The sequence below is a fragment of the Diadema setosum genome, chromosome 2, assembly GCF_964275005.1.
Source record: "Diadema setosum chromosome 2, eeDiaSeto1, whole genome shotgun sequence".
In the NCBI taxonomy this organism is placed as follows: Eukaryota; Metazoa; Echinodermata; class Echinoidea; order Diadematoida; family Diadematidae; genus Diadema; species Diadema setosum.
In genome coordinates this window covers 1,049,262-1,065,498 of record NC_092686.1, presented here as the reverse complement: position 1 = coordinate 1,065,498, position 16,237 = coordinate 1,049,262, and the positions used below count along the sequence as shown (strand labels likewise).

Sequence of the window (16,237 nt, the reverse complement as noted above, 5' to 3'; positions counted from 1 at the left end):
TACAAATTGACAATGAAAGTGAAAGACTTATAAATAGGACTTGTGTACACTTGCGGACACTGACAGTATATACAGGTACAAATAAAATCGATGAGTGTACATAAGTGGTGCATGATGGGATTTCTGCAATTGCTCTGCACTTTCCGTCCTTATGTCATTAAATGTTGTACAGGTGTACATCACACTCATCAAGAGCGCATTGAACCAGAATCTGTTCAAGCAAGAGGTCTATATTTCAGCAACAGACCCACTATGCTCAATCATACAGTGTATGTTCACAGATAACCACACTAGATGCAGATTTTTTTTTTCCACTCTGACCCTTTAACAAGGTTCACATTTATCTAAAACTGAAATGACAATAAATGTACACAGTGATCACATTCTTCTGTTTTTACCTCATATTAGCATAGTGTGTCTATACTGATGTCAATACTGACATCAATATTTAGACATGAAATCTTCTGCATCCACAAAACAAGAAAAAATACATTCTATAATTATTCCTAAAAATCTCACACATTTTTCACTATCATTTCTGGAAAAAATAGCATTTATAGCACTATTTAAAGTACAAATGTAGTACTTATTTCATAAACACGTTAGCAGGAAGAATTACACTAATTTCAATATTATTTTCATCTGCTGCTGTTTTTGTTTTTTTTTGTTCTAAAGTCAATCTTGATTGTACGTGCTCAACAAGAAGTCATCTCAAGACATAGATTTAACTCTGTCAACAGCAGCTGTCAAAAAACTCATGAATTGAACAACGAACTCTATTAATATGTTTTCTGTCCGTTAGACCACTTTATTTACCTCCTGTAAATGTTCCTTACAAAGAAGGTAAATATGCACTATCTTATTCTACAGTTAATAGCACACATCTTGGTATTGCAGAAATGACCAGATAGAAGAATAAGAGTCATATGACTTCAAACCCTAGGAACACACTGTCATTCAAACAATGCTATCAGTCCCACCCCATGCAAATCTCTGTTTGTGTGTCAGGCCCCTGACAAGTGGCAAACCTTTCTGATTATTCTCTCAAATACTCTGTGTACATCCCAGTGATAATAAGACCTCGGGCACAGCAAACATACCCATTGATGTACTAATGCAATGCACGTACTTAAATGAAAATGTGAGAGAAATTTTGCTCCAGGTAGTAGTTTGTATTTCAAGTGCATCTCTTGATGGTTACATAAAAACCCAATACAAATAGCTACAAATGAACCACCATGAATGCTTTCTCTACTCAATACCAATAGGCATATTGTTCATGCAGTGGGCTCTACAAACTGCTGTGCCCCATATAATTTGGTGACACAAGCCACGGACGTGCTTGAGCACACCATCTCTCTTATATCTTTAGCTCCCACTAATCCTATCATGGGCTTCACGCTCAATAGATGGGACCAAGAGAATACAATGGGGCCTGCAACACAGAGAATAGAACAGGTCAATTCAATCAAGTATGTAATACCTGCCTACTGGAATTGGTGACTGTGGTATGACTCACAGCATGATGAGGAATACACCAATATAGGGCCTACAAATCACATTTTCTAATGAGGTATATACATGTACCTCTCTATTTTCATAGAAAGGAAAGGAGGACACTGTACTGCCATGTGATTACAAGAGAAGGTAGATAAAGTTGAAAATGACGATTGTTGTTAGTTGTCTGTTCTTGACTCTCAGCCATGAATTGGTGTTTATCTTTTGAACATTCCAGAAAAACAATATCTCTGAGATTTTAACATACTGCGTACATCCTTATATCTTAATTTGGTGTGAAAATGAATATTTGATGTACAATATATTGTAGTTGGCAGGTAGTCATATCTGCAACCACAGACTCTGAGAAACATAGACAAATATAACACTCTTTCATCAGACGATAGTAATATTTGATCAGTCAATGACCAAATTGTCAGATGATTACTAATTTACATATCCAATCAGTGTTTATATGCAATGGAGACATAAAACTACTTACAAAAGCCTGGTATTCACTGAAATTTTGAGAGACAAACACAAAATCAATGAACACATTCTCTATAGCACTTCTGTCCTTAATCATAAATGAACCCCCTCCTTGAAAAAAAAAAATAATATACCACAGAACTGCCATATGGGTCAATCTATTTTACCACAGTTTAGTTTGCGCAGCCTTTGTAACATAATTATAATTTTTTTAAAAATCATTACTGGTACATCATATATTTAAAGTTCCACATGGGATTTATGACAAACATGTTGCATAGGAAATGGAAAAAAAAAATAAAACCCCACAAGGAAAAGTTCCCATATACTAGAGACTGCCATCAAGACTATACATTCAGCACCGCTCACTACTAATCAAGTGGTCAAGTATGTTATTCTTTCATTCTTCAACTCAATATGGATATTGTAATATTACCCGTCAATTGTTTTATTGATATCCTCCTTACAGACATTTCTTTCTCTATTCTCAGCCACTTACCAGGTATTATATCCTTTTCTAGTACGTACGTTCTCATGGCTCTCAAAACTAATCTTGGAGTATTTTCTTCCTTTCCTTCTATCTTCACCCTGATGAGACTCTCATACAATCCTTAATTGGCAATACGATCCTGAACCCTGACCATTAGCACCCGACTGTGTCACCTGACTAGTGAATATAACGCTCTGCTCCTGCCACTAATGAGCACACATGTGAAATTGCCTCAGCACTGCTCTCATTACACAGAATGCATCCATTTCAAGTCGTTCCTCTGCCCATTAGTCCATCTATACACATGTTTTTTCCCCCCACTTTCCTCTCATCATACCCAGAGGGACTTGCTCTTATTTATTTCCCATTACTCCAATGCACATTAATAGCAAAAATATTGTAAATCTTAGTGAATCACACTGGGAAATTGCTAAAATGTGGTGATACTGTAGAAACCAATCCATCCTCCATGATAACATCACACTGAATAACTGGTATAAAGAGATGCCTGCTAATTGCTCACTGTCTTGCCATGCCATATTGGTGTCACCAAAAGATGGCATAAAGCTACTCATGGCATTCTACTTTGCTGTACACACACATACACACACATACAAATTTTTCAATGATCTTTATTCATTTACCATTCAAATGATACAAATGGCTCACATACACAGACACACACACAAACAATAAATTAATATGATATGAATCTACCACTGACCTCTGCTTCATAGTTTCATCATCTGACTTCTTACACAAATATATATCATACCAGAACAGTACCTTGCATCCCTGTTTTGTTCTACACTTTTTAATGTGAATCCAGCACACATTCTTTTTTTTCTACCTAAAAAACCAAACTTGCAATTGAAAGTCTGTTGTCCATTACTGAATGAAATCCTGGATAGAAAGCAGAACAACAGAAGACAAAAATTTATCACACAGCTGTACCGCCTACACCTGTATGCGTAATCATGTGTGTGACACTGGAAATAATGCATCTCTATAGCATCTTGATCATCTTGATCAGTATTCCATTTTCTCCAGACATCGAAATACTAACATCAGATCTGTCATGCTGCTATCCAGTACAAGGAAAAGGCCAAGGGCAGTTGTGCTATACTAAGTGTGCATAAATGTCTGCATCTTGCATTATGAATGGCATCAAACTGTCAGATCGCCAAAGTAACCCCTGGGGCCATTTCAATTAACGTCGCAATCTATAACAAATCCCTCTCCATCAAAAAAAGAGGAAAAGATAAAGAGTCTACTCTTGTTACATGTGCACTGGAAACCGAGACTCCCTAAAGGAAGTTCTTGACTGGAGAGCTGGTACAGTTCAGAATTGTTGTTGTTGTTTCTGAGCTCTCTGCCTCAGGGTTATACCTGTAGCCAAATATCTATCTTGAGATCAAATACAATCAAAAACAAACAAACAAACAAAAAAACAGAATGGTGGGGAGTGCCAGTATGGTTTATGAACACTGCATGTACAATAAAAACTTTGTACATCCTGTTTTTTGTTGTTGTTGTTGTTGTTGTTGTTTTTTGTTTTGTTTCTGCTGTACACATTCTTCCATGGTTACAAACACTGTGATTAAAACATTAAATGCCAATTTGTCATTAGAGGTTTAGAAGACGACTTAAATCTTTTCATTTTTTTTTTTAAATGAAAAGATACAAATGTATCATGAGCACAATAGTTTGTAATTTCAAGAAATCCCAAGCTCTTTTGTGTGTGTGTGTGCTGAATGTTTGTTTTTTTTTTACCATCAAGAATTTCCAGGACAAAGCCACAAAATACTCATAAAAGAGCAGATTATGCAATCTCTTTACATTCTCCACAATGCACATGTGAGCAATGCTGCAATACATGTGACAATTAAGATACCCCAAGTGATAAGAATGATGTTGATGTACTGCGCATTGCGATAAAAGATTACTTGTTGGTACAGACTGCCCTTGTATTATGTCATAAAGTCATCATTAGACGTCCACAGGATTGTCTCCGCCATTTCCTTTTCTTTCACTCCTTGACTTTTACAAAAGCTAGAAGCAAACTCCATTCTAGAGAGAATGTGTTTATTTGAATCCAATAAAATAACAACAGCAACAGCCCAGTTAAAGGAGACCTCTGGATGATTTTCAGACTTTAACATAATCATGAACAACTATAAATTGGTTATACTGGGTAGTGAGTTTCAAAATTTGTAGTGATTGGGATGAGGAATAGGAGTGTTTTCAAATTCTATAACAAATCATAATGAACAAGGATGATGACATGGCAGCCTCACTACAAGAATGCACGAGTAGGGGCTCAAGGAAGCAGAACTAAAGAAGAAAGCATGCATAAATTCTGCACAGGTGTACTTGTTAAGCATGACTTTATTGTGTATGGTAGTGGAATTACATTGTTACATTTCTGAAATATATGAGGCTACTATGTCATCATCTTTGTTCAGTGTAATTTGTTTTAGGTTTTTGGAGTATTGATTTCTCTGCTCAAGAACCACAATAAATTCCACAAATCTATACATGGAGCTGTTGATTTATGTACTAGAGGATATGAAATTATGAAAATCGTCTGGAATGCCCCTTTAACAATACAAACAATGTAAGATATTTAAGTACCATTCTCACTTCATTCAAAATAAGCTGTTACTTTGATCACCATCAGGATCCAGAGACTCCAACCCCAAGCACCTTCTGATCTGGAGATTCTCCCGCCCGAAACCCCTAGCAAACGGGAGACTCTAAGTTGATGCGTGCGAAGCGCGAAGTTCCTAGGGTTCTAGATGCTCTCTGGTGCTATCTAAGGCTTATTTTTTCAACATACGATAGAAATCCTTTCCAACGGGAGACACAGAGCCAGGGCGGGAGAACAGGAGATTTTGCAAAAATGGGTTTTCGGCGGGAGATCTCCCATCGAAAATGGGAGAGTTGGAGTCTCTGAGGATCTGAACCCAAACTTTAAATTTTTGACAGTGTGAGCAGAAACAGCAGGTTACTCTGCAAGATTTGGATCCAAATCACACTAATTTGTGCAATTTGTTTTGTTTTCTTTTGTTTTGTTTGTTTGTTTGTTTTGCAAATAGACACAAAGTTGTACAGTGAGAACACACACAACAAAACTTTTCAAAGCTTTATACCGTACAAGGTAGGCCTACTGTGAATGTTGCTCCTTACTATGTTTACCAGTTGTGGTGCCCCGCAGTAAATTGAATTGGTATTGAGAATTAAGCATACCATTCATGTACTGTACATGCACAGGTCAGCTCTTCACAAATAATCACAACCCAAATAGTTGAAAATTTTTACAGTGAGAACACTGAATCAAAATGAATTTTTTATCCCAAATTAAGAAATTTTTGCAATGAGAATGGCACTATATATTTGTAGCTTCATCAAATAACTTTCATTTGTATCAATGCTTCAAAGTCAAAACTTGAGGGTATGTCCACTAGCAATCCCATCCTGTACTGCAGTGGTATCTCAGAGTAGCTGCCATGGTCACATTCATTTTGTTGTGCTTTCCACTAGTTCCTTCAGAAAATGTCAACCATTCACCTTGTCAAAGTAAACATTTTCTCCATAAATGTATGAAATACTAGGTGATTATACCACGGCCACGTTTTACATATCTTCTGTAACTTAGAAGTCAATACTGTCATCAAGAAAAATATCACAAAATGTAAACTACACTGCAAATAGTAGTTGGTTCATACAATGCAAGAGACAGTACAACCTACCAGTATACAATTTGTCACATACACAATGACATTCATTGTTACATTTCTTTTCAACCTGTCAAATCTTTCTTGGGACTTTCAGCGATCTTCCCTTCTTATTTGCACAACTTTCCCATGCAGGGAAAAGATCTCCTGTAATCTCTAAGGTCAAATTTGTTTTGTCCTTACAAAAAGACAACTTACAGCTAGTTCAGCAAGAACCAGTGAACAAAGCAAGGTAGCCATTGCTTCCAAAAGAAATGTGATTCTAGATTAACCACTTTATGATAGGGCCTATGTACTGTATGAGTATATTCACGTCACCAATAAAATGCCTTAAATACATGTCAAGTTTTTGCCTCTTGATGCCATAGAAAAACACCAAAATTTTAGACCTTGAGTTGGAAGGAAATACACACATGATTGATACTCAGTTGAAGACACAGTTTGTTAGAAATTAACTGAGATACTTCTCATCAAGGTGGAGAATTAACACATCAGATTTATAAAATACATCACTAAATCCTCAAGAATGTACACTGTATTGAAAACAATAACTCTTCATAACATTACCAATGACTACAGAAAAGGAATATGATATAAAACTTGCAAAGTTTGGAAAGACACAAAAGTATGAGCCCCCACAACAACTACTAAAAATAAGAGTAGATACCACAGAGAAAATAACATTTTCCTACAAAAATCAACTCATGACAATTTTTGGCTCTTACCGTGTTTCTCCTTCCTTCTGGCACTAGTCTTCCAATAAATTGTTCTCTACATTTCTGTGGAAAAGGAAACAATTGAGAAACAGTATAGATGTTAATAAGATAAAAGTGCATGATGAAATTCTTATGGTGGTATTTCTATTTCACAGAGGCCACAGAAGGGGGGTGGGGGGATTATTGACCTTTGACCCACCAACAAGCACTACCCTTCCCCCCTCCCCACCCCCTCAAAAAAAAAAAAGAAGAAGAAATGCTCCATGCCCATGTTCCATAGCAAAATTGAATAACAAGTAGAATCTTGAATTTAACATCCGACAAACGATATTCCACTTCCAAGATTACCATTAATTTCTATAAACAGTATCCATCACACTACCCTCCATAAACACACACAAAACATTGCAAAAAAAAAATCTTTAAGAATTTGGATCATCAGAATTTCTCAGTAAGACATTTCACTATATATCAAATTGTCATCATAAGGCAATTTCATCATTTTATCATTTTGGTACAGAGGTTTGTAAATTTCTAATGATCTGATAAAGTAAGATGGGTACTTACAAAGACCATTTGTGAAAAGAGTTCAACCTGTAGCAGTCTATATTTGATTCTAAAATTACATTGTTCCATAGGACCAAAATCATAAACTCAAAAATTTCTAGTTGGTTTGCGTGGAAAAAAAGAAAGTTCAAGACATGTACAGTGTATTATTTCTTTTGGATCAAACAACATGCCTTCTCATGACTTGAGAGGTGTCATCTCAAAATCTGTATATCATGCCTTGGCTGACAGGACTGGCATGGAAACACTTTTTATTAATTGCAAAGTAACATCAATCCATCAAATAACGAAATATTATTTTGGATTATGGATGTTTATTATAGTAGGTCCTAATGTTTAAAAACTCAAGTCAATATTTTTAACATTCTAAATTGAATTACCCTGGCAACAATGTTGAAAGTGATCACTATCATCACCCAGTAGAAACCTCGTACCCAAAAACTATTTTTCATTGTGAGTCTTTCATAAAATGTCCCCCATTATTTGCTAGATTTTACTTCATACATTGATACACCAATGTGAACATTCCGTAATCAGTTCCCTTCTGGGAGTCCATTTTATGCCATAGAAGTACAGATACTGTAAAAGTGGAAATTTTCGCGGTGTTGAAATTTTCGCACATAAATATTTTTGTGTGCCATATGTTCCAGTACAATTGTAGCTGATGTCATGATTCCGAGGGATTAAAGACATGCGAAACTCTTATCTGGCCAAGCACGAAAAATTAGTCGTGCAAAAATATCCACTTTTACAGTATTACCCCGCTGATCATCAAATACAATGATGTACATTTGTATATCTCAGACGAATTTATCAAATCAAATGGATATTAGAAGTCAGTCAGAAAATAAAATTAAAATTGTCACCGAGATTTTTTGAGATGCAGAATATTCTTTGTAATGGATTGTCTTATTACATGCATTTCCTTTCAATACTTTGTCTTTAAAATGTCCCATTTTAACCCCACATTCCTTTCACAAACCCTACCTCATCATTTTCTGGTTCTTTCAACTTGCATTATCAAGTTAATACCACCCAAAAACTGATGAGCTGTTAAACTTTCAGCTCCCTGTTCATTCCACTTTAACAAACAGTGGAGCAAGACACTTTTCTTTTCAAATTCAAAGAGTTCTTTTCAAAATTAATGATCATTCCTTACAATCGAACAGACAAGACAGATTTCTTACACATTGTGATTCACTAGCGATCCTCTAACCTCTCATGTCAAGTTAAAAACTGCTTTCATGGCTACACAGACAGCAACTAATGCTTGCATAACTTGCCAAACTTTAATGACAAATGGCTGAAACACCTCTTAAATCATTACAATAGTCCATCATTAATCCTACTCATGATGCAATAATTTGGCTCCAAGTTGAGGAATCAGTCTCGTATCTATCGGAAATGATAATATATTGACACCACGTATGAGCCACTCTACTGTGTTGACTCGACTGTCAAGCTGTCATTATGATTAGGAACGAAACTTGGCAATCATCAATATCATCATGAAGATAATGTTAATGACATAGGGATGTTATCTCGATACAACGTAGTACAGGACAGATAAACAATCACACATCATTCCGGAGTAACTTTCACGCTCGGTGAGGTATGCTTTTTTCGGGCGAAGTATACAAAAACAAAACATCATGTCATCAACCTGTCGTACCTCTAAATAAACTGAAGGCACGTATCCGTATTTATTGTCACTGAGTTTCCGCGCACTCCACCACTCGCCATTCGGCTTGTCAATAATATAGAATTTGTCCCCCTTTCTGAAACTCAAAACGTCCTTGCGCTGTTTCACGTAGTCGAATTTCGCCTCGAACACTTCCATCGTCTGCTCCGATTCTTCAAGTAATATTCCACATGTGAAGTTATGGTCGTTATTGTGTCCTTATGAATTCTGCAGTCTGTTATCAGCGCACGGGATTCTTCTTACGGCGTTTCGTCACATCCTGGTAACTGAATGCAGTATACAGTGTCAGTGATCAGGACCAATTTTACAACTGTGTGCAGAAACGGGGTATACAGTACAGGTTGTATTACCCCTGATACCAGGTAGGGCTGGGTTCGTTCACCAGTCCAGAGCACCGGTTTCTACCACTGGAGTCGGTGGTGCGTGCTAGCACGATTATTTGGGGTGGGTTATGGGGATGGGGGTGCGTTAGGCTTACGTATTTCCCCTATGTATGAACCTTCCCTGAAACAGTGGCGCACGCCCACAGGACGTTGAGTCTTGAGGGTTTCTCGAAGCCGTGGCGCCTTTAAACACAACCATAATCAACTGTAAATCAGTGTGCACCATAGTCGCAGTCTGATCTGTAAACCTACAGCAATCATTTTAATAATCTAGAATGTCATATTCGCGAGAAGAGTAAATTAACTTGTGATGCTTGGTGCTTACATGTTTCGTGTCTTTAATGACGCCAAAATCGCTTTGAAACTGGTGAAAGTTCTCTCAGAGGACCATCTGAGTTATTATTTCTTAAAGATCTAACTTGGCGTAATTTCAGTCCAACGCTTTACTGATCTGTTGGTTCGCTATCAACCAATGGAAAGATTCATTTTTTGTCCCCGCCGAACGAGTTCGAGCAGGGGACTATGAAACGGGCTCCGTACGTGTGTGTGTCCGTGTGTCCGTCCGTCCGTCCGTCCGTCCGTGTGTCCGTCCGTCCGTCCGTCCGTGTGTCCGTGTGTGCGTCCGTGTGTGATCAAAATCTTCAATTTGCTACTTCTCTGTCATTTATGAGCCAATTTTGATTGTTTGCTTTATATGATAGCACTACATGGGAGCTTTGAAACTTCTACACAGAATTTCAGTCGTGACCTTTGACCTTGACCTTTGACCTATATTGTACATTTTGCTACAAAATGCTACTCCTTCGCCATTTCTAACCCGATTTCGATTCCGTTTGCTTTATGTGATGGCACTAGGTGAGGGCTTCAAAACTTCTACACAGAATTTTGACCTTTGACTTCTTTGACCTTTGACCTTGATTTTTGACCTATATTGTACATTTTTGCTACAAAATGCTACTCCTTCGCCATTTCTAACCCGATTTCGATTCCGTTTGCTTTATGTGATGGCACTAGGTGAGGGCTTCAAAACTTCTACACAGAATTTTGACCTTTGACTTCTTTGACCTTTGACCTTGATTTTTGACCTATATTGCACATTTTGCTACGAAATGCTACTCCTTCGCCATTTTTAACCCGATTTCAATTCTGTTTGCTTTATATGATGGCACTAGTTGAGGGCTTCAAAACTTCTACACAGAATTTTGACCTTTGACTTCTATGACCTTTGACCTTGATTTTTGACCTATATTGTGCATTTTGCTACAGAATGCTACTCCTTCGCCATTTCTAACCCGATTTCGATTCCGTTTGCTTTATGTGATAGCACTAGGTGAGGGCTTCAAAACTTCTACACAGAATTTTGACCTTTGACTTCTTTGACCTTTGACCTTGATTTTTGACCCATATTGTACATTGGCTACAAAATGCTACTCCTTCGCCATTTCTAACCCGATTTCGATTCCGTTTGCTTTATGTGATGGCACTAGGTGAGGGCTTCAAAACTTCTACACAGAATTTTGACCTTTGACTTCTTTGACCTTTGACCTTGATTTTTTGACCTATATTGCACATTTTGTTACAAAATGCTACTTCCGGCGGGGACATATGTTACGCACCGCGTAATTTCTACTTTTCCTTGTTTCTTTTAATTTCAAGGCAGATTTATCTAAAATTATACGGATTCAGTGCATGCAGAAAAAAAGTAGTAAAACATATGAGCGCAATTTGAAGAAAGTCTGAGAAAGAGTTCAAAGGTTAAATCCATGTGCCTCATTGATCAGATACCACTACTGGCTGGAGCTAGTTATTTTCAACAGTGCCCGTTGTTCCTCCAAAACCTCCATAAACCAACAATATTTACCACCATCGCTTGATAAGAAGACTATACATCGGAAAGAAAATCATTTTATAAATTTCTCTCTATGGTTTTATTTAAGAGAAATTCATAAAATGATTTTCTTTCCGATGAAACGTGCACACGTTCTCTTCTCCACCTGTCACTGACATAAAGATTATGTTGAAGCTTGTTGAGAGGGAAACCAATCCCCGTCTTCTGAAGGAGGTATAAGTCAGGTTCTCTTTCACTATGTGCTCTGGAAATGAAAATAAGGTATGAGATTTCCTTCATTTTGTCTTGAAATCATTCCACTATATTCTACACCCTAAGAAAAATAGGTTCAGCTTTGCACCTTTACGTGTGACACAATAAAACAGCACCTTTACGAGTGCAACTTTGCATCCTCTCAGTGTATGACATCACGAGCTGTCAGCCTTCTCACCCAGCGATTGATACTTTGAAGAGAACTTCAAGTAACTTTTGGATTAATTGTCAGATTGTCTTCAAACTTGACTAATGAGTTATTCTGACATGACTTTTATTGCATTGAATCCACACACAGGTATACATTTGGTTTAACGTAGGGTTAGTATTTATACAACAGTGCGCCAGATTAGGCTTCCTATCATGTATAATCTCCTGTTTATTGTTACGAGGCCAAGGGAGATGGTTTCGCGTTGTATCATCGCACTAGCCTGTTTCCGGATTAAATAGCGTAAGGTCAAAAACGCCCTAAGCCAGCTTACCTATGACGTGTCTCAGGTAGGGCCTACATGCATTATTACCTTTATTTTTTCGTTATATAACAGTCGCACAAAAGCAAAACTATATTCTTATTGTAAAGTATAAGAGCTAAGCGTTTCCGAATTAGGCGGGATTATCATCAAAGTTGAGACAGTGCACATTCTTGAGAGAGTGCGATGTTAATACGCACAGCCAAAATTCACTGGACGTCACTTTTTCGGTGCTGCTCAGATCGGCGGCGTCGTGCCACTAGTGTTTCGAAGTTCTTATTGTTGATATTTGTTAAACGAAGACACTGATATTCATCAATTAATGTCATGAGGGTGCAAAGTTAGATTAGCAGCCCATATTCTTTTACTGCATTATAGTGCATTCTTTCTTGAATTCAGGGAGGTGGGAAGAAACTTTCCCCACCTCCATGATGTTCAACTTGCTCTCTTGAGATTTCCATATGGCACATTGAGCTAGGACACCCATTGAATACAAAGCAATGTAAAGCAATGTAAGCCTATCAGACAATCTTTGATGTTTTGGTTATTTCATGACGCAAAAAAAAAAAAAAAAAAAATTTCGCTGACATTTCAAGAAAATAAATCAATTATTCAGATGTTTGTTTGTTTCTCTGTTGTATTCCTTTCATCCGAGACCAGAAGACAATGCTCGAAGTTATGCCATGAGAAAAAAAAAATTTTAGGCATTTATATTGACAGTAACCTTTCATGGAAGGTACATGTTGATTATTTATGTAAATTGTTGTGCAAGAATGTTGGAATTATTCACAAACTGAAATATCTCTTCCCAAAGCCAATATTGCATTCTCTTTATACAACTTTATTATTACCTTACTTGAATTCCGGAATATTAGCCTGGGGGAATTGCTCAAAGACTAAAATTGATTCGTTATTTTTGGTTCAGAAAAAGGCCTTGCGGATTATAAATCGAGCACAATTTTTTGATCATACTGATGAATTGTTTGTTTCAAGTAAATTGTTAAAAATTTCTGATTTGTATTTATATCATGTTGGAATTTTCATGTATAAGTTGAATACTGGTGACCTTCCTAGTATATTTTCCTCAATGTTTGTGAAAAACAGTGATATTCATACTTACCCTACAAGACACAGTGAATCCTATCATTTTTCTCCTGTTCGTACAGTTTTAGCAATTACATCTACCGGCCCTTCTTTCTGGAATGAGTTAGATTCGGTTCGGTTGCACTCAAGTTCTTTAAGCTCCTTTAAGAAAAATCTCAAAGCCAATTTTCTAAAATCCTATGTGTAATTATTTCGCCGTAATCGCTTAATTTTTTAATTTTTTTTTTGCATATACTTAAATGATGCCTTGCTCGGATGACCTCACCAGTTTGATTAACTTGCTACTTTTTTTAAGCATTTATACCATAAGTTAATCATAAAACATTATTTACTATACTTTGTACATCTCGTAAACATAGTAATATTCTCGATATTTTGAATTTTGCATGTTACGTCACTTCTGACTTTGATACACTGTACTAAAACCCTGTGTTATATTTTTGGAACCCACATCCTACAAGCTTTGCTTTTTAGTGGGTTCCTCATATTACACGTTAATTATAATCATTATGTCCTTATACATTTGTGCATTATTGGTTCAAACTGACCATTGTGTGAAAAAAACTTTTCTGCTTCAAATCAAATGGAATATAAAACTTGTACGAAATGTGGAATATGGAACGTGAATAAAAAAAAAAAAAAAAACAAAACCAAAAAGAGCTTTGGATTAATGTTTTACTCTTCAGGGGCGGATCCAGGGAGGACCACAACCGGCGCACGCCCCCCCTTTATTTTTTGTTGAAACAAAAGAAATAAAAAGAAAAAAAAATGGGGGAGGGGTGCGTGCGCCCCCCCTTTATTTTTGTAAACACGCCCCCTCTTTACGAAATTCCTGGATCCGCCCCTGCTCTTGTCTTCAGTTTCTTCAAGTGGAGATGACTGAGTTCGTTATACTTTTGATACGTTCAGTCATGCGGAGTGCATCTGTTTTTTTTCCCCCTCAAGTGCTTTCGAAAACCAACGAGAGGATTATGACACACTTATGAGAACACTGCCACGTCTGACGGATCAGTGGTATGAATGGGGCTCCGAAGGCGATCCTGAAACTACCCCATCTACGATGACTCGCTGTACAATCTTTGACTACTGTCAGTATACGTCGTGATAAAATTGCACAGCCGCTTTCGAAAATGATAATATTTCTCAACTCACATTAATGTAAGTAGGCCCGTAACTGGGGACGGGGCTGTTCAGGGGGTTCGAACGCAGCTGGGGATAGGAAAGGTGTTCGGATGATGTTCGTTATTCGGAAGGTTTGTTAATCCAAAACTGAAGAAAATGAAATAAATTAAGTCGCTATATTCCAAAGGTTTGTTAATCCAAAAACGAAGCATGGTTCGTCGGCCGAAGGTTCGTTAATCCGAAAATGAAATAAAATTTGCTAATCCGAAAATAGAATAAGGTTTCACTTTCGGATTTACGAACTTTCGGTATAAAGAACCTTATTTTGCTTTTAACGAACCTTCGGAATAACGAACTGTAACCAAGTTTTCTACCCCATGTTTTCCTTTGACGCAGATGTTGGATTTTCAAATGATTTGATCAGTCAATATGAAAATCACACAACAATTAGAAATTATTTTTTTCCTATTTACTAAATCAGATTTATCGTTACCATGTATGATAGGGCCTAGCCTAAATTACACATGACACCATCGTGATATCTGTCATCACTCTATTCACTGCCGTCTATTGTTGTCGATGAGGTCAATACTGTCCACCACCATTGACCAAGTTCATAGTGAAGACCAACACGCGAAACAATAGGTGACAGCTACAAAATATTTTCCCTGGATGTCTAGTTTCTCACTTTCTCGAACTGAAAATAAACATTTTCCCCAAATATTCCACCATAATGGCAAATCGTTGAACTCAGTAATTCTAAAAATCAGAAGCCCCTTCATGACACGCTCACCCAGATCGGTCGCTGAGCATACCCTATCAGATTTTTTTTTTTTTAATTGAGTGAGAAAATCACGCAACAATTTTTACAGAAAGAGACCTAATGGGGGGGGGGGGCTTGTACCTGCGCTAACATGATTTTCAAAGAAGTTGATCAGAGTATATAGACATGGGGGAATTAAATCATGTCACATTTCCAGAATATGGCTATTCTTGCTACTTAAACAGTAACCAACGCATCGTCCTATCTTTTGGATGAAAATGTCCAAAATATTTCACCAAAGGTGTGCATCAAATTGTTCCAGCTCCTTCGCGTGGTGGTAGGCCTATAAAGATCTACTCCCTCCCACATATCGCACCCGAAAACATAATGTTATTCTTGCACCCCCATGAAAACATTTAAACGGGCCCTGAAATCCAAATGCATGTTGATTAGTGTTGATTTATGATACCCTCAACATCACTTTTGCGGTAAAACAAATGTCTAGAAACATTTCATATATTTTTAACGATTTTTCTTCTATTTTTCTTCAGATTACTTGGGAACGCTAACAACAACAAAAAAAAAAAAATCCTTCCAAACCAATATTCTTGAGATGACATCGTCTGCCAATCATTTTTTTTTTTATTTGTATGTTCCACCAGACTTAAATATTGGGAAGTGGTCCATAATGTGAACTTCAAGTGTTGAATTGATACTTGTTTACGTTCTTTTTATTTTAAAATTTTCCATAAATCTATTGCTTTAAATGATTTTTTTTTTTAACCTAAGATAAAGAGAAAAGATTCGCCTAACTGTAAAAGTGTTTGTGGAATATTACCTGAATCAATTATTCATTTGTTTTGTGAGTGTAATGTAGTAATGCCCTTATTGAATGATTTGTTGCAAATAATTTTAAAACATGATAGTGATTTTAGTTTGGATAATTTCTTCAGATAAATTTCATCTTTTCTGTTTTTGTCGTTAAAATATTTTAGTTATATATGTAAATTTAAAAACATTAGACCCAATTTTGAATCTTTTAGGTTACAATTGAAAATTAAGAAAGAAACAGAGTATTATGTGGCTTAGAAACGAG

General features: G+C 36.8%; 1 protein-coding gene across 3 annotated transcripts in view; it reads right to left on the bottom strand.

The window, feature by feature from the left end:
• The window catches only part of LOC140238653 (uncharacterized), a 74,354-nt gene extending 64,868 nt beyond the window's left edge, over positions 1-9,486 (bottom strand). For all 3 annotated transcript variants that reach the window (XM_072318556.1, XM_072318568.1, XM_072318563.1), the window contains exons 1-2: positions 9,169-9,486; positions 6,939-6,992 (exon numbers count right to left, since the gene is read on the bottom strand). In XM_072318556.1, the coding sequence (XP_072174657.1) occupies positions 6,939-6,992; positions 9,169-9,336 (222 nt within the window). In that variant the 5' untranslated portion in view covers positions 9,337-9,486. The remainder of the gene's footprint in view (positions 1-6,938; positions 6,993-9,168) is intronic.
• Between the last annotated feature and the right edge of the window lie 6,751 nt (positions 9,487-16,237).